Raw genomic sequence first — 25,895 nt, forward strand, 5'->3', positions numbered from 1 at the left:
TTCTTCTGGATCAAAACGCAGTCATGAAATAGCATTATGGAATACATGTGCTGGATTTCCTTTCTCAAGCAAGCAGTTCTTAGGAAAATAGTTATTGTCTGAAAATCCTGACTTGTAATGTTAAAAAAATCCTACAAGATTTTTGAGATTTCTTGCAAATGATAAAATTATTTTTTTCAAGTGAAACTCAGCTCTGTGATCAACAGCTGGGATTATGGTGCATTAATGAAACGGGTGGAGGACATTGCATCATCAGTGTTCTGCTGGCGTCACATTAAGCAACTGAAGAGCGATCGTGTCGATAAACAGATTAAATCTAAATCATAATCAGCTTGTGAGCTCAGCAGCACTTGAGCTTTGCTGCCTGAGAGGCTGAGCTAACCAAAGTGTGTCTGTGCATGTGTATTACTCGTGTTTGGGGACAAAAGGGAACTGTCATTCGAGCATAAAGTTGATTCACTCTCTGACTACTTTTGAGCAAAAAGCAAAGAGTCAGCTACTATCAGGGTTGAGCACAGTCAGTGTCGCATCAGCACGGCCACAGTTACCATATGTGGATCCATTAAGCCCACGGTTTGATCGATCATGACTCTTCTAGGAATGTCTGTTCCTCTGTCTGTTGGCTTTTATTGTTGCCATTTTCCTTTCTTCTTAATAAACATGTAATTTACGCTGTGATTGATGGTTTTTCATGGCTGTTATTACATTCCCTCTTTCCCTGTTGCTGTGTCCAATGGCTAAACCAGCCAGTCCTCTCAGCCCCGGGGTCCCCATAAAAGTGACGGGCTAACCGTAAAGGCCCTGTTCTACCAAGCAAGTTCCTCTCTGCATCTCCTTCTGTAATTCCCATTACTGCCCTGGACTCCAGGAACTCACATCCCAAAAACCTGTTCTCTCTTTTCCTTCTCATCTTCCCCCACCTCCTCTTTTTTTTCCCCCTATCTCCAACACATGAAAACTCTATTGTGCATCATTCAAAACAATTACAATAAAGTTTGTGACTAAGATATAAGAGGGACATACTTGAGTCTAGACTGAGGAAGCGATGTAGCAGGCGTATCTGCGCTCTGTGGTCAGTCAGCTGCATACTTTCAGGCTTGGGCAACAGGTTATAGCCACCATTCCTTTCAGTGTCGCAAGTCTCTTCATATCTTTCTGTTACAGAGCTTCATTCATGTTTGGTCCAAAGTTGCTGTTCTGAGTTAACATCCAGCTTTCCCTGTCATCTCTCATTGGTTTACATCAGTCAGAACCTCACAAGTGTATTTTCCTTTATTTTTGCCAATCTGTAACAAATACGAGCCCACAAGCTCTGAACAGACGTAATGAACTGCATTTGATTTACGCTACGCTTACGCTAGCGGCTCCTTGCTTGAAAGAAAAGGCTGACCGAAATATTCCTTTACTACAGCTTAATGCTGCTTTGTCTGTCGACTGATCTCTTTTTCCCTCCAACAGGATCCTAATGACTTCTTCATTCCTCTGGTAGCTCAGGGGTCACATTTCCCTTTAAGTTCCATGAACCACACTCTCAAACAAATCCTATTTTTATGCGCTGTCTTATGACGTGACAACATCAGAATAGTGTTACCTTTGGGGCTGTGTGACAGACATAGAGGCTCCTCCGAGAAAGCCACGGCTTTGAACATAAAATACCGAAAGTGATCTTCGAGGCTGTGTGGATGCGACCACAGAGGCATCAGTGGAGGGATTCTGACCAATCACACAGTATCACAGTTCATGACGCTGGTCTGATTTACGCTCAAGCTCGCACCATTTGACTCAACTGCAAGTTAACTTGTGGCCATGGACATAATTAAGAGGTGGCATTTCATGTGATGATGGAAAATGAAATCCAGGCCAGATGCTTAAGAAATAAAGAGTTTCAGCATTACTTTCAGAGTAACTTCGGTTTTGACTTGAAAAATCAGTCATACTCAGTGTGCAATGTCTGCACATTATTACCACGTTGGCATTTTCATCTCAGCTCGTATCTACTTAATCACACTGTCGAAAACTTTGCACGAGGACTATAGAGGCATCCTCCGCATTGATGTGGTTCAAAACCACATTGTTTGCATATGCAAACTTACCTCTCTCCCTAAAACAAGGAAGCGTTTAAAGACTTAAATTGCCAGTGATGTGTGCTTTTCAGTAGCTGAGCTGCGTTGTCATCTCACCATGTTCATCCACTGTGAGCTGGTTATACTGATGGTTGCGCTGACTCTTGATGGCCGAGGTAAGCTGAGCAGCATTTTTACAGCATATAGAACGTGCTTTAGACTACTGCAGATGAGGAGCTAGATTCATTGTAGGACAAACAGTGTATTTGGTTTATTAATGACATCGGTAAGCTCGATAGCGATCTGTGGTCAGTTTAATTTTTTTCCTCAGTTCATACAGGGGAAATCATTGGAGGCCACGAGGCTGTGGCACATAGCCGGCCATACATGCTGGCTTTGGAGCTGCACCAGCAGAATGGTAAAAAAGGAGGCTGTGATGGCTTCCTTCTGAATGAGGACTTTGTGATGACTGCGGCCCACTGCCAAGCCATGTCAGTTTAACACACTTTACTTATGGATCACTATGCAACACATGCACTGAGACTTCAATTAGCAAACAAATGATATCTGTCAACTGTGCTTCGTGAGCTTAATATTTTTTTATTGGTCTCACAGAAATGTTTTTATTTCATTCTTAGATATTTATATTTTTTTGCAATTCATTTTGCCATTTCAGGTCCTACACAGTCTCACTGGGAGTTCACAATATCCATAACAGTAATGGAGTACAGCGTGTATCTGTGCAACAGGCATTTCCACATAAAGACTACAATGCAACTATTTTCATAAATGACATAATGCTTCTGAAGGTAGGAAAATCAGTGTAGTTAAATCATCTATTTTTGTCATTTCCAGTTTTAGTCTCTCATGAATGCACTATGATTGATCAAATGGAAGTCTGCAATATTGCATGCATGCATACAATTGAACCAAAGCTAAGCAGGAATTGTCGTAGACAATTTCAGCTTCATATTTGTATGATTTATTTATTTTTTTTAATCTTTTTATCTCTCCATTTTCCTCAAGTTGAGCTCCAAGGCAAAGTTCAGCCACAATGTGAAACCCATCGCTCTCGCAGGCCAAACTGATGGCTCTCTGCCAAAGTCATGTATCGTCTCCGGCTGGGGAGCAACAGGCAAGAACCCCAAAGGGTCTGCTGTACTCATGGAAGTCAATGTAACGCTCGTTGACAATAAGCAGTGCGCTGAGGAAAAGTTCTACTGCTCTGAGGGACAAACTGGACCGGGTGGAGTACGTCGTTTTTTGTAACATAACAGACAAACAAATGCTGGTCAGCAATCATAAACCATTCACTGTTGAAGCGATCACTGTGTGCTATGTGTGCACTTTCAGGGAGACTCTGGTGGTCCACTGGTCTGCGAGGATGGAAAGGCATACGGGGTGGTGTCCTTCAGCGGGAACTTGAAACCAAATGGCCCGCTGATCTATGCTTTCACCAAGATTCCCGAGTACAGAAGCTGGATCGATGAGACCATTAAAAATGCTGAAAAAAGATCTCATACATTTGATTGATAAATCACATCATCTGAATACACAGAGGACAGTTCATTAGTATAATATTGGATGATATTTGCTAACTGAGATGCTGGACTTGCTTAATGAAAATGCGCTTTGTTAGCAAGAGCATCAATGTGATTTACTCGATATACTTGCTTGTGGCTTTTTTTTGGTACAGCTGTTTTTTCGTGCTGCAATTTTAGATTATAATCAGGTTAGACTTAACACGAATTAAATATGGTTTTAAAAGCAGACATTCAAGACACTGTTGAATAAATACGATTTATGTAATATTACATATTGTATTACTCTTAAATATGACATTATATTCATTAAATACATCACTGCTTTGTGCATCATCTCTTAAACTCAATCAAATGAGAGCAGGATCCTGTTTTGTATCTTTTTAATAAACTGTTGCTCTCTCACCATGTTCTTTAAGAGCCTCTATTCATTCCTCTGTTTGAGCCTGAACTACAAAAAAGACAACACTGCCTCCCTGTGAAGAAAGTGTATTGATGCACCATAAAGAGGTTCACTGCTCACTTCTTAAACTCAGGGCTGCAACTTCGCTCTAATTCATAAGCTCTGAACCTAATCAGGTCTTTGCTTGTTGTTCAACAGAGCCTGTAATTGCATTTTTGGCAATATCTGACAGAGAGGCCAATGTTCAAAGTGGACACTGACAGCGTCTTCCATCACGTTCCAATTATACAACCACATTTTGTTTGCACGCTATAAAAGGATTAAGATTGTTTAGTTATTAAATAAGCTTAGGCATTAAACAGGTCCCCCTTGCTCTACATAATGTTCTACATAACGTATTTACCTACTCAGTCATCTGTATCTCTAATGTGAGATCAGAGTTTCAGTGTTACATTTTACTACTCTTCACTGACAAAATCTGACGGTGATGAGGCGGCGAAGTAGAGCTAATCATACAGTTTCCATGACCTCAGTACATACATGTTCAATTGCACTCTGGTCAGCTAAATAGAAGGAGTCAGCTTCAGCTTGCTGGGATGATCAGGCTATAACTTGTGCTTGCATGTGTTAAGATGTCCAGGAGACACGCTCCACGGCACAATGACGCATTATATCAATCTTATGTAACTTACTTGCGTAGTTGGTGTTTGTGCCCTTAGAGTCACAGTACTCACCACAACAAGCTACTGTCCAATTCTCCATCAGAAATTGAAGGGAATGAGATCCAGTGATTCTGGCTCCTCAACATGTATCATAGATAAACCCCATATTTCGCCCCGTATTTCTCCTCTTATTCATCTCGAACTCGAACACCCTCTGCGGGTCTCACCGGGATCTTCTTTTTGTCACAGAGTCAGAAAAGGTCGTGACACGCTTTGGTTTTGTTTCATCAACAGTCTCGCCACCTCGCCTCCTGACATATTTGATCCCCATTTCTCCCTTCTCATCTCTTTGTGCTTGATCACATTTCATCCAATCCCTTGACTGTCCATAACCCTCTTTTAACCTTCATTCACAATCCATAATAATTAATCCCTGCATTTCCTACTATTCCACTTGAATAATTTGTATACAATGGCATGGTTTTTGTTCATGAACAGAGTGAAGGGCATGGGATCCATTCTGGCCTCTGAACATATATAATTGAAAGTAAGACCTCAAAGAGTGAGGGGGGCTGTTTCTCAATAAAGGAAGAGGAAATGGTTTGTGATATTGATCTGTACTTCCTGTTAGTTTCAAAGAAGATAAACAATACAAGAACATTTCCAGCGAATGTGACTAACCAGTACCAAATATAACTTAACAAATAATTACAGCAGCCCTGTCAAGCTTTGGATTTCTCTACATGATTGTTCCACTCTTGTAAGATACTCAGTGTCCAGAGTTTTTCTTTTTAAATCACCTTTCCAGAATCCAAAACATAATAGTGAAAGTGTAAGGCATAGATTAAACTGTTGGTTTATCTGCTCTAACGTAAGATGCAAATGTTAGCATGCCCGGCTAACTACAGTAGCTAACCTACAATAGTAGGCAGCATAATTTCAATGGGCAAAGGACATTAATTATATTAATATGAAGGGGTTACAGGTAATGTTAGAAAATACTGTTTGGACATGCAAACATTAAAGCCTAAATCTAAGCATTGTGCTGTTGATTTCTTTATATAGTCTTCATCCAAACCACACAAAAAAATGGTTTGGATGCTCTCTCGTTGAGGAGCCTGATGTTTCACTCGACATGGGCTTTGCCTTGTAGAACATTTCAATACATTTACCTCCCGAGCATATGAAACACCTGCAAGCTTGATCAGTTTTTCTTTGCACAAACCATGTGGTGTGGAAATCCCTTCGGTTTGTGTTTAACACGTTCACAAAATAAACAGTTTCGTGGCTGCAGATGCTCAGCTTCGTTAGTTTGAATTCACTGGTGGAATATGACTTTCACGGCTTGATAACAGACCGTCTTAAGACTTAGTCACTGCCAAAGTTCTCTCTCAGCTCTGAACAACCTTCTATACAATCTCTATAAATGGACATCTGCATATGTGTAGCGGCCATTTGTCAAAATATAGGCTATAACCTTTAACTACACTTCAAAAATGCAAATCAAAGAGCCACTTTGCACCATGGGCTTGTAAGAAACTGGGAAATAATTAAACTAAACAAACAACTAAAGAAAAATACTAAAGAACTCTAATCTAAATGAAACAAACCCCTACAATAATCAAACAAAATATGACAGAATTAGCAAACAAAAACTAAAGATTAACAAACAAAGAGCTCCCACAATATGAATGCAGAATCTGTAGGCCAAGCACAAGCGTTCTGGTTGGACCATTCACATTTGAGCAGGCTTTGGTTGCATGCAGGTAAATGCTGCGTCTGTGCGGAGAGCAAAAGAGGCAGAACACATTGGTTCAATCAAGATGTTGATCTGCTGTTAGAAAGTCATGTTGCTCATCGGACTGTAAACATCAGCATATGAAAGACATACATACTGTTACACGGTAGTCATATTTGCCTGTCTTATGACTCTTATGACTCAAATATTGCTCCATTTGGGGTTGTGTGACCTCGACACTGAGCATGAAATGTGTGTTACCACATCAATATAATGTTATATACCGCCTGCTGCATGTAAACCACATGCACCAGACTGCATGTGCGTGAATAAACGGCATCAGAAAGACTTGTACCATGAAAATCGAACTTTTTCACGCTCTGGAGGTCGCAGAGGTGTGAATGCGGTACAAAGCCACATCGTTTGCAAACTACACAAACACTTCCTCCTCATCTTCCTCCTCCTCCTCCTCCTTGCATTAAAAGACAAGTCGTCAGTGATGTGTGCCACTGCTTTTCAGTAGCTCAGCTGAACTGTGATCTCAACATGTTCGTCCACTGTAGCCTGGTCATACTGATACTGACTCTTGGCGGTCAAGGTAAGCTTAGTTTTTATGTTTACTGTTTCTCACGGGGTATTATAGCATAGAAACGAGGATAGATTGACTTATTCAATGAGTTTCTTTGGTCACTTAAATTCACATGTGTGTAATGTGTGCACCTTCGTTCTCAGTTCATACAGAGGAGATCTCTGGAGGCCACGAGGCTGCGGCACATAGCCGGCCGTACATGGCGCTTTTGAAGCTGTACACACAGAATAAAAAAACAAAACACTGTGGTGGCTTTCTTCTGAACGAGGATTTTGTGATGACTGCTGCCCACTGCCAAGCAGAGTCAGTTTGACACATTTTATGTTTGTCTACTGAGACTTCGAAGGCCAAAAATCTTGTATTTTTTTATTTTATTTTATGAATGCAGAAACTTGAAAACAACTTTCTTGCACTTAATTTTGTCATTGCAGGTCCTACAATGTCTTACTGGGAGTTCACGACATCCATAACACTGATGAAATACAGACTATATCTGTGGAACAAGCATGTCCACATAAAGACTACAATGCAGCTAATTACATGAATGACATAATGCTTCTGAAGGTAAAAGGAATAAATTGTATTTGGTTTAGCCTTTTTTCATTTCCATTTTTTTGTCTCATTTCATTATTTGCAAATACTCTGTTGAGTGCATTAATAAAGATCCTGCAGATTGATTTTATATCTTTTTAATATATCTTTATTTCTCCCTTTTCCTCAAGTTGAGCTCCAAGGCAAATATCAGCCAAAATGTAAAACCCATTGATCTCGCAGGCCAAAGTGATGGCTCTCTGCCAAAGTCATGTAGCGTCTCCGGCTGGGGAAAAACAAGCCAGAACGCTGGACCTTTGTCTAACGTGCTCATGGAAGTCAATGTAACCCTCATTGACAGTAAGCAGTGTGCTGAGAAAAACTCGTACTGCTCTGAGGGAGGAAAGGGACCGTGTCCGGTAAGAACATTTTGTAACATACATGGACAAACAAATGCTGGTCAGCAATGATAAACCATTCACTGTTGAGGCAATCACTGTGTACTCTGAATGCACTTTCAGGGAGACTCTGGAGGTCCACTGGTCTGTGAGGATGTAAAGGCATACGGGGTGGTGTCCGCCGGCATCACACAAAATAACATGCCGATCAAGTATTTTGTCAAGATTCCTGACTACAGCAGCTGGATCGATTCAGTTATGAAGCATGAAAAATGTGTAACAGCCAATTGATCAGGTCACAATATTTGACTTGATGGTTTGTACGTCATTGGAGAGCTGCTAATTAGGGCTGCTGATGCTGTATTAAGATGCATTTCATAGCAATGAGACTGTCAGACGAAAGTATGGACTTTCTTACTTTAGACAGATTTAATGAAAATATGTTTTACTTTGAAGAAGACAAAAAGACTTCAGATTATAATCAGGCATATTAGAAAATTAAGCCATTAAACGTGCTTTTATAAGGAAGACTTATTGCCTTATATCATATGTAACGCTGCTCTTAAATACTTAAACTTTATATTCATTACATACATTTCTGCTTTGTGCATCATCTTAAACTCTGTCAAATGAGAGAGAGAAGTTTGTTTTGTACCATCTTTTTAATAAACTGTTCTCTCCATGAACTCTCACAGCCTCTATTCATTCCTGTTTGAGCCTGAACTAAATTAAAAAAAAAAGAGGCAACACTGCCTCCTTGTGAAGAAAGTGTATTGATGCAGCATGAAGACGTTCACCGCTCAAGTCTTCCTCATAGTCATGCTAACACTGTCTCATACGAAGGAGAACGTGAGGAAATAAAAGAAATGTCTCTGACTAAATACAAAGGTGGGAGTTTTCATCGAGCACCCTCTTCTGCTTAACACTTCTGGAAGTTGCCACCTCATATTAAACTTGTGGATAGGTTGTGTCTATTTATGTTCCCTGGTATGTTTAAACCTGTTAAAGCAGACACTGTATCTTGTATTATTGGTGATATCTTCAGCATGAGATTCGTCTGTACGATATTTCAATACAAACTTAAAGGAAAATGCTTCATGACATTCGACTAATCAGCTGTTGTGTTGAAGGACAATACAAGCATGCCTCTGACTTTTTAAGGGTAACATTAAATTAAAATGAACACTGCAAAATCCCAACCCTACTTTATTTTGAAACGGGTAGATGGACATATTTAAGGGGATGTTGAACATTTATCAAACTTAATAAATGAGCTTTAAGTGCTTTTAGAGTTTTCATAAAAAATTGTATGAAGGCGTGATGAGGACTTTTCATATTTCAGCACAGCAGCACATTAACAGTGGAAACACTACATAACAGCCTACTTTAGTTACATCACTGCGATACTCACCGTGGCTCTTATACAGTCGCTAGCTGGCTCTGCAGTGGATCTCCATGTGATCTCTGACCCCTGAAATGCAGGAGAAATAAGGAACAACAGCCAGTGAAAACAGACAGCTTTGTGGAAAATATTACTAACGTTTGCTTCCTGCATGCTTCCTTGAAACATGATGTGTCCTCATGAGCAGCGTGTATCATCAGATGACTGTCTGCTGACACTACCAAATGCCACCTCGATGCTTATATTTTTAACATAAAAGAAAGGCAAGCACCTTAAGCTGCTGCAGCCTGTATACACAGTTATTAAAAGGGAAATTCACAGCACTCCCACATCAATAACCTCCACAACCTCTCTGATCATAACGATTGGATGGCCATGGTTAATTTGATGTGTGAGTTGAATCATACTTGGCGGTCATTTCCCCTCAGCAGGATAATGACACTGATTGCTGTTGCTAACCTCTTGTTGCATCATGCTGATCAAGAACCACGTGCTACAAACAGCAAACTAGTTAACTGACATAACATAATCTAGACTGATAATGTAATAATAATAATAATAAAAAATGTAATTTATAACGCACTTTACATCAAAAAAATCAAATCAAAGTGCTACATGGCAAAAAGGGTAAAAAAAAAAAAAAACAAGTAAAAATTAGATTATAAGTTAAATTACAAGTAAAATTAGCGCAGAGCGAGGCTGCATATAGGTCTACGGAATTAAAACAAAACAAACAAACAAAAACGACTTAAAATTTGCAGTCTATGCAAATGCTTAAATGTGCAATGTTAGTCTTGATACACTAACGTTACATTTACTTTAACCGATAAAGAAACTGCAGCCTTGATATTGTGATGAATCAGAGTTCAGGTAATTTAAAGTAGCTGTTAACAGCTTTAAAAATATCTGGCTACTTGAACAAGTAAAAGAGATGCTAACATGCTAGAGTAACATTCGGTTACTAATGCTGCACTGCAGACAGCTGGGAACAAATACCAGTTAATGGACCAGTGTGCACAATTTAAGGGAACCTATCGGTAGAATACAGCAGAATCTGATATTCGTAAGCATATTTTCATGTGTGTAAAATCACCTAAAATAAGAACTGTTACCTTAGAAGGAGCCCTTTATATCCACAGAGGGAGCTTCCCTCTTCCACAGAGTCCACCATGTTGCACTGCCATGTTTCTACAGTAGCCCTGAAAGGACAAACCAAATTTGAGTTTTGCAGCCAGCATACCTACACAACAGATATCAAAGCTGCTGTTGTAAAAAAATCTGTGTAACTGTGGAGGAGTGCAGAAAGATGTTTTGCAGAAGTAATATTTTAAATGCTGGGCTTTCATTGGAGTTCTTTTTATAGTTTTCTACTTTTTCTACTTTTACTTAAGTTCTTAATACTCTCCCACCACTGGGCATCACATAAATGGTTGGTTATGCATCATTTAATTAAAATAATCTGTTCCTTAAATATCTCCTAATAAAGTAACATTTTCTTTCAGGTTGTCCTCAACAATGCTGCTAAAACAGCCTCTGCCAAAGATCTGTATCTTCAGTGACATGGAAAAATGCCATTCTACCACAGCCCAGTGGGTGGCGGCACTTAATCCTAACAAAATCCCTCAGAGGACCCTTTGCTGTTGCATGCAGTTTGGTGTATAACTTTTTAACTTCAGGGTTGGGTGAAACTTCACACATTGCCTGTTAAGCTGTGCCTTAAGAAATGTGCAGCAAGGAATATGATATCAATTACGTTCAGAAGGGAATGTGGCAGGAAGACGTGAACATCAATGAGTTACAAAGACAAAGAAGTGATAATCATTAACCAAGTCTGGAAAGCCGACTGTTAAAAAGGTTAAACCTACTACAAAGAAAAAGGTAAAGCAGGAGAATGATGAAAATGTATTGCTAACCACAATTAAAACTACAGGCTACAGAGCAGAGATACAATCCTTACAATTAGCTATTTTGAAACTGTGATCCTGAACCGTCTCTAAGCCAGTTCGCTTGGTGTAGGCAATTGAGATTAGAAAGTTAAGGCCACAGTCAGGTTAAAAATAGAAGTAGATACTGCTGCAGTAAGCACTCTAACTTCTGAACTACCCTTTTTCTACCTCAGCACCTCCTACACACGAGTGCACCTCATGGCTTCCTGTGCAACACCACAGTTTTCCATTGTGGCAGACTTCAGCCTATCAGGCTTCACTGATAGATTTAGAAAGGTGAGAACCTGCAGAATAGGCCTGTGGAGATATTTAAAGACAACCTATATGATGAAGAACTGTGTTTACGCGAAGTGCGAATGAATAATGCTTTAATTGTTAATGTGGTGCACACCTGTTGATTTAATGTGTCAGATTTTTCTTATCAAACTCTCAGCCAAGCACGCAGAAAACTGTCAATCAGCCGATTACAGAATAAAACATTGCGTTTCGTCTTCTTTTTCCTCTTCTTTAACTGTCACAAACTATGAATGTTTTTTCATTTCTTTTCTGTTTGCCCTGTCATTTATGTAATTTTAACTGACATGACAGAAGGGGGCACTCTAAGCAAACCTATTGCAGGCTTCCTCTTGCAAGTTGGCGTCTGGACCAGTACCTCCTGTGAGAGGTTCATTGACTGCAGGCTGCAAGTGCTGTGTCCTGCTCTTGACTTTCTGTTTGATGTTGATTGCTATTCCGGGGTCGCAGCTATGCAGAGGCTTGCAGTGGTTGAATGGGACACCTTTGTTTGCCTCAGATGCTTATGCAGTTCTGATTATTTATTTTACTGCATAGCACAAATCAATGCGCGGGCGATAACAGTCACATCCACATGAGATGAATGTGTGAGCAGCTGTTTTTTATTCATTCTACGCAACATCAGTATTATGAGGATCACATAAATGTGCTAACACAGTCTTGAACTGAAAGATAATGATGTGAAAAGCTGCCTGTGTGCCTTTAAGAGGCAAGATCACATTGTTATTCTGGGTTTGTCCACAGGCCGACTGTGGAGGTGGACAGATAGTGGTTCTGAGGGTGGTGTGTGGGGGAGAGAGAAGGTGTGGGAGGGGCGTGAGTAGGAGTCTCCTAATATGAGTCTCCAGAGACCAGTATGGATTAGAAAGAGAGCGAGAGAGAGAGACACACACACACTGAGATGTGGATAAGATGTCCTTTGGATGCATCCCGTGTTTTACAGCACATCCAAGGAGGCAGAGATTGATCCTGTGCTCCCCTGTTCTCCAGAATGGTGTTGCGGGCTGAACACTCAAGGCTAAGCCGCCCATTAACGAGCCAATAATTCGTGTCATTATGTGAAGACTGCAGCTGGTGCCACTGATGCACTGCTTCTCACATGTCAGGTCTGAAGACTGAAAGGAGTCTTATAGCGCTGCTCATTATAAAGCCAGCCTCTCATCCGTGCTCCCATCCTTTGTCTTGGAAGCATGCATGGCAGAAAAGGCTTGGCCTGGATAGCTTATTTATTTCCTCCCCAGCTCCCTTTTTGAAACACAGCATGCTCAATATAAAATCAATGTATTAAGTGTTCTCGAGTATGCAGAGTGACGTGCTGCCATTCCCACTCTTTGCCTTTAGCTGTGATTACAGCTAATTTGAATGATTGAAATGCTTCCATAGTGGAGCTGGAGTGAGTGAAGTGAAGGGCTCACACAGATGAAGGGGGAGGAGGCGAGAAAGGCTTGGCTCTACTCCAGGTGGAGGAGGTGAGTCATTCCCCACACAGATAGACAGTCTATCAGTGTGTGTGCACGCGTGTGTGTGCTTGTGCATGTTGCCCAAATTGTTGTTGAGAGAATAAAACAGTGCTGTGAGCAACAGAGTGATAAAGAATGAATACCACTGTATGCATTGTGCGTCTGTGTTTGCCTGTGATTCCGCTTGCCGATTACAGCGGGTATCTCTGGTTAATCTGTGTATTCTGCAGATGAATAGTGACTGTATCTACGGTCTTTAGGCCAGCTGACTCCAATTCCCAAGGTGGGCGTATGATTCACGTGGCTCTGAATCAAACAAAATAAGGGCTAAACAGGAGTTTCAGTAGACAAAAAGAATGATTTGATGTCAAGCTATTCTGTGCATGAGTAACATCTGCATTTTTTATTCCAACCTATATATCTTTAAAAAAGTGGATTTTTTGCTGAAAGGGTGCACTTTTCATCAATAATGTGTGTGCATTTGTGTGCAAAACGCTCTTCCTTGTTTGTTGATGTTGCAGATGCAACAGTGTTTTTTTGGGCCACCTGACTGCACGGCCGAAGGTGGGTGTCAGATTCATGTGGTCTCAGCAGCAACGTCAATGAAGGCAGCTAGAAGTTTCAGTAGCGGGTCCTTTAACGTTCTCCTCATCTGGAAACGAGATCACTTGCTCACATGTCATGAGTGTGTGACGCATTTTTTGTTTATTTTGTTTCATATTTCATGTCACCAGGATGGTCTCCTGAGGCGGAGACCTCTCTCTTAAGAGCCGTGGACAAAGTGTCAAACTATTTAGATCAGAAGCATGCAAACATACAGAAACAGACACACACGCAAACACACACACACACACACACACACATCAGCAAGCACCCACCCACCCACCTGAAGTGTTTGGGCGCACGCTCTCATTCTTCCATTTGCTTTTAAGAAGTGTGCTTGCTTTTTATTAGATTGCACAGACACAGAGATCTCACTATATTCAAGGTATGTCTGGATGACTGCATGCAAGTTGTTGGTTTTGTTGTCATCCATCAAGGGAGGGGTGCACACAAAGAGGACATTCTGTTCTAGACAAAGCAAGCAAGCAGGCTCTGCTGCCTTCTTCCACCCCCGCCTGCCCATGCACCCCAGCCCACTAGCCTGTCTCTTCCTAATAACTCTGCCAGACTGTCTCTGTCTCTGTCTGTCTGTCTGTCTGTCTGTCTGTCTGTCTGTCTGTCTGTCTCTCTCTCTGTCTCTCTCTCTATCTATCTATCTCCACCAACGCCATTGAGGAAGCGCAAATAAAAAGTTGTTGTCATGGAAACCTGCCGTGCCTTTCCTCCTCTCCCCTCATCACCCCCTCAGCACACTCAAACTTGTAGACACGCACGCAAGCGCGCACATACACACAATATCTTTCATCTATTCTATAAACACTCAAGAGACATGGACGACTTCAAGAGGCAGCTCAGAAAAGAGACGTCCAATTTTCATGAAGACAGACGGGGAACGCAGAGAAAGGAGACGCGAGATGCAAGAAATTATAAAAAGGGCAAACCACTACAACTCAGCCTAATCACATAGTGTATGGAGCGCTGCTCAAATGAGGAAATCACTTCTGACATTTTCATAGGACCATCTGATCAGGAACCACAAACAATAAATAAATAAGTAAATAAATAATCCATTTTGCTGATATTCACCGATGTGCAGACGAGAAACTCAGTGGAACTTTTCCAAATAAAACGATGGGAACGTTTCCAGCTGATGATTTTGAGCTGAATAACCTGCTTGTTGTTGTTGATGCTGTCAGGCCAGAAACTACAGATATGATTGATGCCATTGCACAGTCACACCGGCACAGAAAAAACAACTCTTTGGCAGCCAGACGTTGACATTTTTCACAAGTTCTGCCAATTGTCAATGGAAATATACATTTGACGAGCACCTAATTAACATCTTTCGCTCAGATGTTGTATGTGCTGAGACCAGATACTAATTTATACACATTTGAAGACTGAGACTCAAACACTGAAATGGCTCCTTGACAGGAGGAATAACAGGAATGACCCTCCCTTTGCAGGCCGCCCAGCGAAGAGCAGCCTTCAGACTGAGGAACAGCTGGTCGACCGCTGCTGTTATTGCTGTAGTCGTCCCTGTGGTGACAGCGTCGTCCTGAGGAAGCCGGCGTCGCTCATCGCCTCCTAGGAAAGCAGACACACACGCATTAACACACACGCACACAAACAGTCAGCCAGGTTGCCGTGGGTGTGTCCCCAGCTGCTCGTAGGGCTGACGCACTTCCACTACGCCCCCTGTGCATGCTCCTGTGGGGAGGGCACACGTCCCGCAGGTCTCCATTCATTCAAGGTGAGATGCAGATGACATGAGTTGCTGCCATGACAACGGTTGGTTGGGTAAAGCCGTGCGGCGTGAGCCTACATGTTGGCCGATAATGAAACCGCCCCTCCTTTCTTCTCCTCGTCCACAGGAACAGAAGAAAGATGTTCAAGTGTTTTGCCTCCTCTCCCATCATACCTTGTTTTCATTGTTTCTTCACTGGCTTGTTCAGACCTGTGTTCATTTCCACGCAGGCGCTGCATATTCTGGTCAGATGTCTACACTCAATCAATATGTAATCTATTGACTAGAGGTAATTGTTCCTCCTCGAAGTTGTTTCACCTGAAATGTGGTTTCTGCTCTGCCAGATTGCAGTTTTGGGGGTTGGGTTCAGTGCATTGTTGCTTTCAGGATCAGACACAGCGTAATTTGAGCGTTAGCTTGCCAAGGATTGATGAGCCTGCACTTCCCAACTCTGTCCTAATGTGATGTATTGAGCATGATTGGCATGTGGGGAGAGAGAATAAGCCAAAAGAAAACAGAAGAACAAAGTGTTTGTCAAATTACTCTATCAACCCCCAAACAGCTTATGTATTTGATATGATAATTATGTTGATTTATTTTGCAGCTACTTGTTACACTAATTTGACTTTAACAAGCTAATTAGCCAGAGGTCTGCACGGGAGAGACACTTTACTGTCATGTTTATGTTCTGTTACGTGAAGTTTTTTTCTTTTTCTTTTTCTAAGTCAAATCCACTGCTATAAAATTATACATGTGCATATAAATAATCAATATTAGAGTGGTTAATCTTAATCAGATTAGCTCTAAGCAGGTGAAACGTCAGAGCCCTTTAGTACACGACCGACTAAATCTAAAAAGAAATCTATATTCCTGTGTTGTGATGAAGTGTCTGTGCCCCCTCATCTGCAAATCATTGTGTCTTATTAAAGATCTTTTCTCCCGCTCCACTCCAGTTCATTCACCCTGCTCTAAATATTGCATTCAGACAGACTGCTGCAGCAACAGCCTGTAGATAAGAAGATACATTGCTGGTGACATTTAAATGGAGTCACTACCCCCTCATCTGCCCGTCCATTGTCAGCATCCTCCGTGGCCTATAATGAGAATGTGCACACCCAGGCCATTATAAATAGTCCATGTCCTGGTTAAATGCAACACCTCTCTTTGGGTGCTATTTGGGCTGCATGATTCACTGTGATTCATGCCAGTGTGTGTTCTCTCTGTTCTCACAGATGAGCTGGATGACCGGGGGGAGGAGATAAGGACTGCAATGGGAACATGGATCATGGGTATGTATGTGTGTGTGTGTGTGTGTGTGTGTGTGTGTGTGTGTGTGTGTGTGTGTGTGTGTGTGTGTGCAGGCTGTGCCACGTGTGTAAGTGGTAAATTGAACAAAGAGAGAAAGAGATGGAGAGATTGAAAGTACCCAGCTGAAGTGTTAAATTCGTCAGCCCACTTTTGAGCCCACTTTCAGGAAAATCAGGCCTACTTGAAGGAGGGGGGAAAAAATAGCGAATAGAAATGAACAATAATTTCCTTCACAGTGAACTGCAATCTGTAATTGGTGTGGCTGTGTGTGTGTGTGTGCGTGTGTGTGCTGCTCACGTGCCTGTTTGTGTGCAGGGGCTGATGCAGCTACTTAAAGAATGGGGAACCTTGTTAGCACGCAGCTGGTATTTTCCTACTGTGCATGCATACTGTACATCACCTCCTCATTGGCTGTAATAGATGTCGGGATTGAGTGATGGACACCTCTTTATTTGCACCCTGCTGTCTGTTGTCTATGCACCAGCAAGGTAGGAGGGAGAGGCAAGAGCTAATAGATTGCTATGAAAGCCAGCCATGAGGACACATACTGTACTGAACACTTTGCGTGGCTCTTTGTGCAATTTAATATGCTGCCTGCTTGTTTTGCTACTAATTATTTACACTGATATCACTTGGCATCTGCCGCTGGGATTGTATGCATGTTCGTGCATGTACTGTATGTGTGCGTCCATGTGCGTGTGCGCGTCTGTGATTTTTAGTGCACGCCAGCTCCCAGTGGCCATGTGGGTGTGTGGTGGGTAGCTCAGAGTTACATTAATAGCCAAAGGGCAGGCAGGCATGGAGGGAGGGAGGACATAGACAGGAAGGGGAAATACAGTTTGCTGGTCGCCCACCACTTCCTGTGTCTCTCCTACACTCGCAGCCCACGGACCAGAGCTGCTTCTAAAACCAGTTTGTTTGCTTGCAGTGTGACAGAGATAAGACAGAACCAAAGGTAAACACGTTGACAAAGGGTGAGGAATGGCGCTCGCAGAGCAGTGTTTGTCACCATAGGAAGGTTATGCAACAAGCTGGAAATGACACTGCCCTACCCTCTTAATTTTTTTTGACTTGCCAAGTGTGTGAGGTGAAGCAATCAAGTGTTACATGACACAAGCAGCAGCAGCAGATAACAGAGCTCTCTTAGAATGATGAGCTGTCTGTCAGCCTCCTTCTATCAGAACATGATCAAAGTCCATTCATTCACAGTAAACACAGTTCAATCAAACTCTCACCCAGTTTTACTGTCAGACTGAAAGTGTTGACAACAAAACTCACATGCATCCTCTTTAAAGATAACAAGGAGGATTGCAGTAGCAAGACATGTCCAGCAGAGGTCCTTCTCTCATTAAGTGTTGTCAGTGTGTGTTGCTCTCTTGAAGTGAGGAACAGCAGTGAGTAGGTGATGAAGGTGAGCCACAACAATTCAGGGAGTCCAGTATTTCAGCTCTAACAATATAACAAGGAGTGGATGCTCGTGTGATTGCGGTATGCACTCACTGAAGTGTATGATCATCTTAAATGTTGAGAGTCTGAGTCTTTTGAATGCAACTATTCAGGGCACATTTTGGACCTTTCACCCCTCCCCAGGGATCACACTGCCAAGCAGTCACCCGCCGCTGCTGACAGTTTTGACTGGTTGATAAGAAGCCCCTGGTTTGCACACATACTGTGCTCTGGTAAGAGGCAAACCCCCTGCCCTTCTGGGATCCCACATCCCCATTGAACTTTCCACCCACTCACCAAGGAATGCAGAGAGAGGGAGGGGAAGAGGGGGCTGTAAGAGGCAGAGATGGGGGGGATAAAGAGAGGGGAGGGACATGGGGGCAGAATGAAGAAAGAAGTACAAAGATGAGGAAAGACTGAGTACAGCAAATTTTGAAATACAGTAATAATAAATGGCCCTCATGAGTCTTCTCGTCAGACTGTTTGTGTGGTAATTAGATAATGTGAGAGCGGGGACTGGAATGCAATGACAAAGCCAGCGATGACACATCATGCGGGTCCACGATGCAGGAGGGGCCGTTTGAGGGGGGCTGCCTGGTTGAGGGTTTTCCACTCTGTCTTTTGCTGAACAGGTGAGGATTGACATTGGACAAGAAAGGGCATGGGAACAAAACAATGACAGACACACATAGACACATGCGCGCACACACACACACACCCGTGCACTTACACAGTCACATGAAAATGTATACAACCCCGCTTCAAAAAAGTTTGGATGAAGTGTTAAATGTGAAGAAAATCAGAATGCAGTCATTTGAAAATGAAGTGTGTTTACAGATAATGGTTTTACAAAGTGTTCCTGAGTCCATGTAGTAACATAATTCACAATCATGTATTCACAAAGTGGTGAACCTCGCTCCATCCTCGCTTGTGAACGACTGATCCTACCCAGGATGCCCCTTTCAGACCCAACCATGATACTATCTCCTGTTACCAATGAACGTGTTTACCTGTGGAATGATCCAAACAGGTGTTTTTGGAGCGTTCCACCACTTTTCCAGTCTTTTGTTGCTCCTGTTCAAACTTGTTTGAAACTGCTATCTGCTATCAGAATAAGCATATATTCATCAAAATCAATGAAGGTAAAACATTACATATTATATAATATTGCCTTTGTGCTGCTTTTAATTGAGTTTATATCAAAAAAGGATTAGCAAATTATTTTATTTATGTTTTAATGATGTAACATGATGTGTCATTACAGCATTACTAGCACATAGAATATTGTGTGAGTGTGTGAGCGTGTGTGTGTCCGTGTGTGTGTGTGAGATGTTTTGTTATTGTCCCAACAGTAAAACCTGTTTGCGCCACATGACATCACCAGCCCTTAGGTGCTTGTTTCATTTTGTTTTTGCCACCGGAGTCTTGTCAACAAGTTGCTAATGCCCGTCTCCATCCCTTTTCTCTCTTTGCGCACACTTTCTCAGAGGACCTTAGCTCTGATGAAAGCAGGTGCCTTGGTACGCCTCTCATTGAATTAGGAATTCCACAGCGTAAAGTGGCAGCATTGTTGATGAAAGGTTAGAGCTGTTTCAAATTCTCCCTCTAAATGAAAAGGCCCTCTCTCCAGCGGTTGTACAAAAAGAGGGATGACATTTTGGTTGCATCAGCTGTATATCTAAAGTGTCTGCAGCAAAATGCCAAAACGATCAAAGCCAAATAGGGAGGATAATACACAGAGAGAGCACCTAGGCGCTTTTTGTTAGGTTATCTACCCACAAACCTTAGTCAGACCTCATAAAAAGTCATTACGCCCCTCAGTGATAATTCTGTGAATACCCCCCATTTAATGATAAACATTTACATGGTGGCAGTGAAAGGAATTCATCAGGTCTTTACATTAGGGATTAGACTCGGTGGTTGAATTAGTGTCTGTTCAAGGGCAGAATGGAGGATTGGAAACTCAGTGGGTGGAACATGAAGAGATTTCATAAGAGGAGGCAGGTGGTGGTGACACAAGACATTAAAGCTTTCTCTCTTTCTCAGGATCAGTCTCTGCATCTTGCTCTTTCTGTCTTTTCTTCTCGTGCCTACCTCCACACACACCTTTGTGACATATAGCAGATGTGAATGGACAACTTTGCTTTGAGGTGTAGGCTGGAGGAGACAGAGGAGAAATGCTGCATCTCCAAAGGTGCTGCAAAAGCGCAGGATGTGAGAGGCTGGATCACTGACCTTCACTGTCATTGCCCTGCATTCAGCTTGGCCATGTGCATGTCATTACATCTCTGTATTATTGGTATGAAGAGCAGACACGCTCTCTTCAGACATGCTATCAGCTTACTTCGCCAACACGCCGCCGTTCTGGCAACAGCGACTCTTATGTATCCTACTGTGACTCACACTGAGGCTGAAGCGCTTCATGTTTGCTCCTCTTTTCATGCAGTGGCACCCCACAAAAGGGAGTCATCAGGCTAGAGGTTCAGTCATATATAAGAATTATCAAAGGAACATGATGTCGAAAGGTAAACTTCAACTCTGCGCCCGCCCAACAGGCAGACAGGGCTGGGAGGCAGCGCAAACAGAATGGATGTATTTGCTTTTCATGTGAAAATCAATGGGCCCAGACAGATGGCGGTTTGTTTCCTCACTATTTACTCCCCGGCTCCTTGACAAATGTCCCCGCCGCCCCTCCTGGGCTGACGGTGCACAGGTAAGCAGAAAGCCATCCCTTCCTTTCCCACCCCAAATAGATGACAGATGTGCCGACTACCGCCCTATTTCTTTCTCCCTCTAAGCCCCATCCGTTCCTTGCTGTTGACCTAGCTACAGCAAACAGCCTTGAACTCATTTCAAAGGAAAAGGTTTATTTGTTTCATAAGCTACCCCATCAGGTACACATCTTTATCTTCATTTTTATCAGAAACATTGGCAGCTAACACTTTAAAAAGCCTAATGGGATTGATCTGCTATCAAGAAACACAAGGCTTTTTTTCATACAGCATGGTGCAGTGAGTCATACCGTGGAACAGGAGACAGACAGCGTTGATGGTCCGTTACCACCAAAGATAGCTAGTGACAAATATGTTGATGAATACTTCATGCCAGCCATGCCTGAACAGTCTGAACTCGGAAGGACAGTTATCTTGACTCGGACTGTGGGTTGAGGTGCTAAAAGCAGCAGACGAATGAAGGATCTTTCTTTCCCAAACCCTATAGAGGATCCCTCCTGTATGACTCAGAAATATTAGAACAAATCGACTATGTATTCATGTAAGAGCTATAACATCTCTTGTCGATTTGAGGCACGCCCACTCTGAAGCCATTTTCCCTGGGCACAAATTTACACAAATTGCCTTTACTGGAATCTGCTTCAATTGGGACTGTGAGTGAGTATTTTTCCTGGTCTCAATCAGTAGAAACTCCAACTCTAGAGGCAGGAATGATCCTCACTGGAATCAGCCTGAGGTCTGCACTGCTGAATCTGTGGGTTTTAATAGAGCCTCATGTGGAATCAAACTTTCCTTCTGCTGCTCAGAGAGATATTTTTAGTCAGATAGTGGCACTCCTGCTCAAGTACACCAAGACATCACAGAGGGTAAATTTCTCTGATTTAGACGTTTTTTTTTTTCCTTGTGACTTTTAATACAAGCGTGATTCACATTCACAGGCAGACTTCTGATCACACAAAGCCACAGCTTGTAAGAGGGGATGCTGCTTCCCCTTTATTTCTCCCTGTTTTGGAAGAGAGGGAGGGGTGAGAAATGTAGAGGGGGGGGTGGGTGCGGGTGAAAGTCAGCATTCCAGCTAGACCAGAGCAGAGCAGAGGTCGCAGAGCATGGGTGGAGGTGTGGGTGTTGCGGTGGCGGTAGTGCAGGGGCGTAGCAGAGTAAAGAGCAAAGAGTTCCTGATTCCACAGCCCTGAGCTCACCACCTTTGCGCCTGCCGCCAGCCACTCCTTTTCTCCTTCACACTATCCTCTTCCTTCTCCTCCCAATCCCCCCCTCCACCATGTCTCTCCATCTGAGGTGTTAACTCCTTGTTGGGCAGTTCCAGAGCCATTGGCATCGGCGTCGGCTTTCATGGAAGCTCGGGGAAAAGGCGGGTGCGCTGCCATGGATCCTTACTGGAAGTGAAGGCGTGTGTGCCGGTAAAGTTGTAATGATTCACTGCACAAATGTTTTTTATCCATTTTCAACACCGTATAATCTGCCTTGCGATTAACTGTGGCCTGGCAGGATGGACATGTCAGCACACACACCCACACACACACACACACAGATACAGCACAAGATCAATCAGTGAGGGAAAGAGCAATACAAGATGAAACAGGGTAGACTGAGGAGGAGCCCTGGATTGGTCACGCCTGTGTTTAACCCATAAACACTAGGTTTAGACGAGCTACGCTAAATCATGAATGTTGGCTATATGAGCATTAAAAACAATAGCAGATTAGTGATAAAGCCAAGTGTTAGTGTGTCATCCCATTGAATGTCTAAGGCTTGTCCACAATAGAGCATTATTTCAGCAAATAATAGGACTTATTAAGCCAAATTGACAGGTGAATACAAGAATAGCACAGGACAGGAAACAGTAGCACACATACAGCACAATGTGTCATGGAGGAGAAATAACATCCTAATATGGATGGGTTGTGTTGAGGAGGAGGACGGGGTGGGATCGTCTTGCACAACGCGGTACCTGGATCGGACTGGGTAGGGCTCGGAAGGTACATGCGATCACTCTTCACTTCTGCTTTTGCACGACAAACAGGCGTGCGTGTGGTTGTGTGAGCGTGGCATTGCACAATACACGCTGTCGACTGTGACATTTGAATGTGCTGACTGTCCTTTGGTAGGCAACGCACAGGTGACGTGTACGCGGCGGAAAAAGATGACCTTATGATAGATCAACTGTTAATGCTCCCTCCCGTCCTCTCCCTCTTAACGTCTCCCTCACTCTCCAGCCCTGTCGCTGTCCTTTGTCTGGTTCTACCCCACCCCCCGCCCACGTTACCTTGTTCTCTCTCTTACTCTGTTTAATAAAATAAACATAGCTCACATGGCTACATGTTGTCCTCTGGCTGCCAGAGCTATAAAAAGATCCACTTGGCTGCATTTATTTTTCAATGAATCTGGGCTGCACCTCTCCTGCTTTCACTGTTCAGGATCAGGTGGTATATGATTAAGGGCGCTATTACAGTTAGGCAGCTCTTGACTTTACTCTGTAACCTCTGCTGGCATAATGTACTCTAATGTGCTTGAGTTCCATTTGAACTTCCAACTCTCCTGCCATCCCTAGCATGTTGATGACAAATGTCCACCTTTAAAGTGCACGCTATGTGCAAGTGTAATTAGTGGAGAAAAAGTCAAGGGGTCCTAGAACGTAAAGATATACACCATGGCACATTTGTGTTGTGTGATCGTTATAGTGATGTATTTCTTTCTATTTCTAAACTTTCTATTTCCTCGTGCTTTCATTTATTTTCTTTGGACAGAGGTAAAGAAGATGGTTGATGAACTTGGTTTTTGTGCATCTGTGTGTGCTTCTGTGCTGTTGGGTCTGCGGTGCTGTGGTCCACACACAGAAGAGAGGATGTCAATGTAAACACAGTCAGTCAGCGCAAAGGAATGTGTGAGGCACGCAAAAAACCCTGGGGACAGGGTCCAAAGGAGGAAGGGAGGGGTGAAGAAAGGAAGGAAGGGGGAGGAAAATGGAACAGAGAACAGGAGAGCGGGTGAAGAGAAAATTAGGTGAAGGAGAGAAGAAGAAGGAAACGCAGGACGATGTGAGAAGCTGAGAAAAAGAGTGGGAGAGGAAACAGATTCTGAGGAGGAAAGAGGAGGATGTGGAAATGCTGAAGGAGAAGAAGAACTGGAGGACAAAAAAGATGGAGACATGAGGAGGAGACAACAGGACAGCCTTTAGGGGTGGAGAGACGTAGAAAGGAGGGATGAGGACCAAAGTAAGAGGGGGAGGGATAGACCACAGAGGAGTGGGAGGACGTCGAGGGGGACTTCACCCTGAGAAGAGGGAGCGGGAGGTGTGGTGAGATAGGAGAAAAAGAGGGTGAGAGTGCGAGGGAGGGTCTGTGAAGTGCAGAGGTGGGTGTAGATCATTCATTCAGAGCCGGGTGGCGTGGGGAAGGAAAAGCCATGAGCAACTTCAAAGGCCTTGGGAGGCCTTGACAGAGAGAGGGGTTAGAGTTCTGTAATCCAGAGAGAGGTTAGAGGCCTGCAACTCCGGTTCCTGGTGCCGCTGAAACTAATTTAGCCAGCGGGCCCCAGAGGCCCCCAGGAGGGGCCAGGTCGTAACCAGAGGAGCTGTGAGTGACAAAGTGCAGGGGACTGGAGGCAGAGAAAGCCTCGAGCACACACGACAGGGCAGAAAACCTTAAGTGGCCCTCACTGGCCTTACAGCACAAATCCACACAGGTTTACAAATGCAGACATGCTGTTATTAACAGTTGAAAACATGCAGGATCATACATATTAATGCAAACAGATGTTCTCCCTCTCCAGGGACATCGGGCCTGTTGTTAATAATGCAATGTGTATGTTATCGGTGCTTTCTTGATCTCCACCAAGACCTCCATATCAATAAGTATTACATTTGTGCCTCCATGAAAAGAAGAAGCGTCTGGGCGTGTCTTACACCATCGTTTGGCTTCTGTACAAAGATCCAAATGATCAAAGCAGATGCCTCTCCGTCCTAACTAAGTCTAATTGACACGAAGGGAGGGGCGTGTCACGTTTCGGATCGTCCACTGACACACTACTCACATTCAGGAAAAGTTGAGGTTTTATGTTCAAGCAATTATGTTTTACAATCACCCACACTGAATTCCTCCTTTGCTGACACATATGGAATTACTGTACTGGCTCCGAACCACCCAGAATGACAGAAAACCGTAAAATACGAGTAGGCTCTGTGAAAGGAGACACTCTTGTGACGAAGCTTCGGCACCCGGTGCTAGCCTTTGAATGGACTGAATGTCAACTGCAGAGTCCAAGTGTAGTCACATTGAATAAGAACATCAACAGCCACAGCCCACATATTAAATACACAAAAAGCATTTGACATCTGGCAAGAACTGTATGAGTGCTGAAATTTGCGTGGGTGCGTAGAGTGAATGCATACATATATTTCTTTTATGTCTTTAATGATGTGCGTGCTCTGTGCTTGCACACCTATGTGTGAGTGTGTGTCTGTGCGTGACGGGAAGCCGTGGCGAATGAGTCATCCTGTGCTAATCATACAGAAATGCTTGGATCTTACTCACATCATTGCCTGACCACCCATAGGAAACTGACCGTATACTGCGTGTATGTAAACAGGCTGGAGATTGGGCACACCGTGCTGAGATAATAAAACCAAGACAAAGGGGGATGTAATGAGTTGACTCACAGTATAGTCATAGGAAAATCGGCTGCACGGTGTCTTAAAGGAGAAAAAAGGGATTATCAACAAGGTAGGCAGCAAAGAGGCTGTGGGTGTCTGGAGTTTTGTGGAATAAGAACGCAGGAAGTACAATTATAAGCTGCAGGTAACTGCTTAGAGCTATGCCAGAGTTTAGGCGTGCCTGTATGAGCAAGTGAGAAAGAGCGCTTATGAGAATTTCTGAGTGAAGGAGAATCATGTGTGTGCAAGTGTGGGCTGCTGGCCCCTCTGCTCTGTGTGGGCTTTGGGTGTTGGTTTGATTATAACGTCTTTGAGGCAGGAACTTTAAGCACTTCTGTCTGTCACACAGCCACGAGCAAAGGC

At 43.1% G+C, this 25,895-nt stretch overlaps 3 protein-coding genes across 3 annotated transcripts in view; 2 read left to right on the forward strand and 1 right to left on the reverse strand.

Moving 5' to 3' along the window:
* Positions 1-25,895, reverse strand: part of LOC139330718 (Rieske domain-containing protein) — a 101,906-nt gene that overhangs the window by 24,413 nt on the left and 51,598 nt on the right. The gene's annotated exons all lie outside the window — the stretch shown is intronic.
* LOC139330071 (granzyme B-like) lies at positions 2,169-3,596 on the forward strand. Its single transcript, XM_070960800.1, has 5 exons — positions 2,169-2,239; positions 2,395-2,554; positions 2,740-2,872; positions 3,090-3,314; positions 3,417-3,596. The coding sequence occupies exons 1-5, from the start codon at positions 2,182-2,184 to the stop codon at positions 3,594-3,596; spliced, it is 756 nt and encodes a 251-aa protein (XP_070816901.1). The 5' UTR covers positions 2,169-2,181.
* On the forward strand, positions 6,954-8,216 carry LOC139330072 (granzyme G-like). The gene is made up of 5 exons (XM_070960802.1): positions 6,954-7,005; positions 7,140-7,299; positions 7,428-7,560; positions 7,719-7,946; positions 8,049-8,216. The coding sequence occupies exons 1-5, from the start codon at positions 6,954-6,956 to the stop codon at positions 8,214-8,216; spliced, it is 741 nt and encodes a 246-aa protein (XP_070816903.1).

This window comes from Chaetodon trifascialis, chromosome 4, assembly GCF_039877785.1.
Source record: "Chaetodon trifascialis isolate fChaTrf1 chromosome 4, fChaTrf1.hap1, whole genome shotgun sequence".
Lineage (NCBI taxonomy): Eukaryota > Metazoa > Chordata > Actinopteri > Chaetodontiformes > Chaetodontidae > Chaetodon > Chaetodon trifascialis.

Excerpts from the sequence above, each read along its gene's own strand:
- LOC139330071 (XM_070960800.1), top strand. The coding sequence starts at position 2,182 with ATGTTCATCCACTGTGAGCTGGTTATACTGATGGTTGCGCTGACTCTT. Across the intron at positions 2,555-2,739 it reads GCGGCCCACTGCCAAGCCAT|GTCCTACACAGTCTCACTGG; the intron begins GTCAGTTTAACA and ends TTGCCATTTCAG. Across the intron at positions 3,315-3,416 it reads GACAAACTGGACCGGGTGGA|GGAGACTCTGGTGGTCCACT; the intron begins GTACGTCGTTTT and ends GTGCACTTTCAG.
- LOC139330072 (XM_070960802.1), top strand. The coding sequence starts at position 6,954 with ATGTTCGTCCACTGTAGCCTGGTCATACTGATACTGACTCTTGGCGGT. Across the intron at positions 7,300-7,427 it reads GCTGCCCACTGCCAAGCAGA|GTCCTACAATGTCTTACTGG; the intron begins GTCAGTTTGACA and ends TTGTCATTGCAG. Across the intron at positions 7,947-8,048 it reads GAGGAAAGGGACCGTGTCCG|GGAGACTCTGGAGGTCCACT; the intron begins GTAAGAACATTT and ends ATGCACTTTCAG.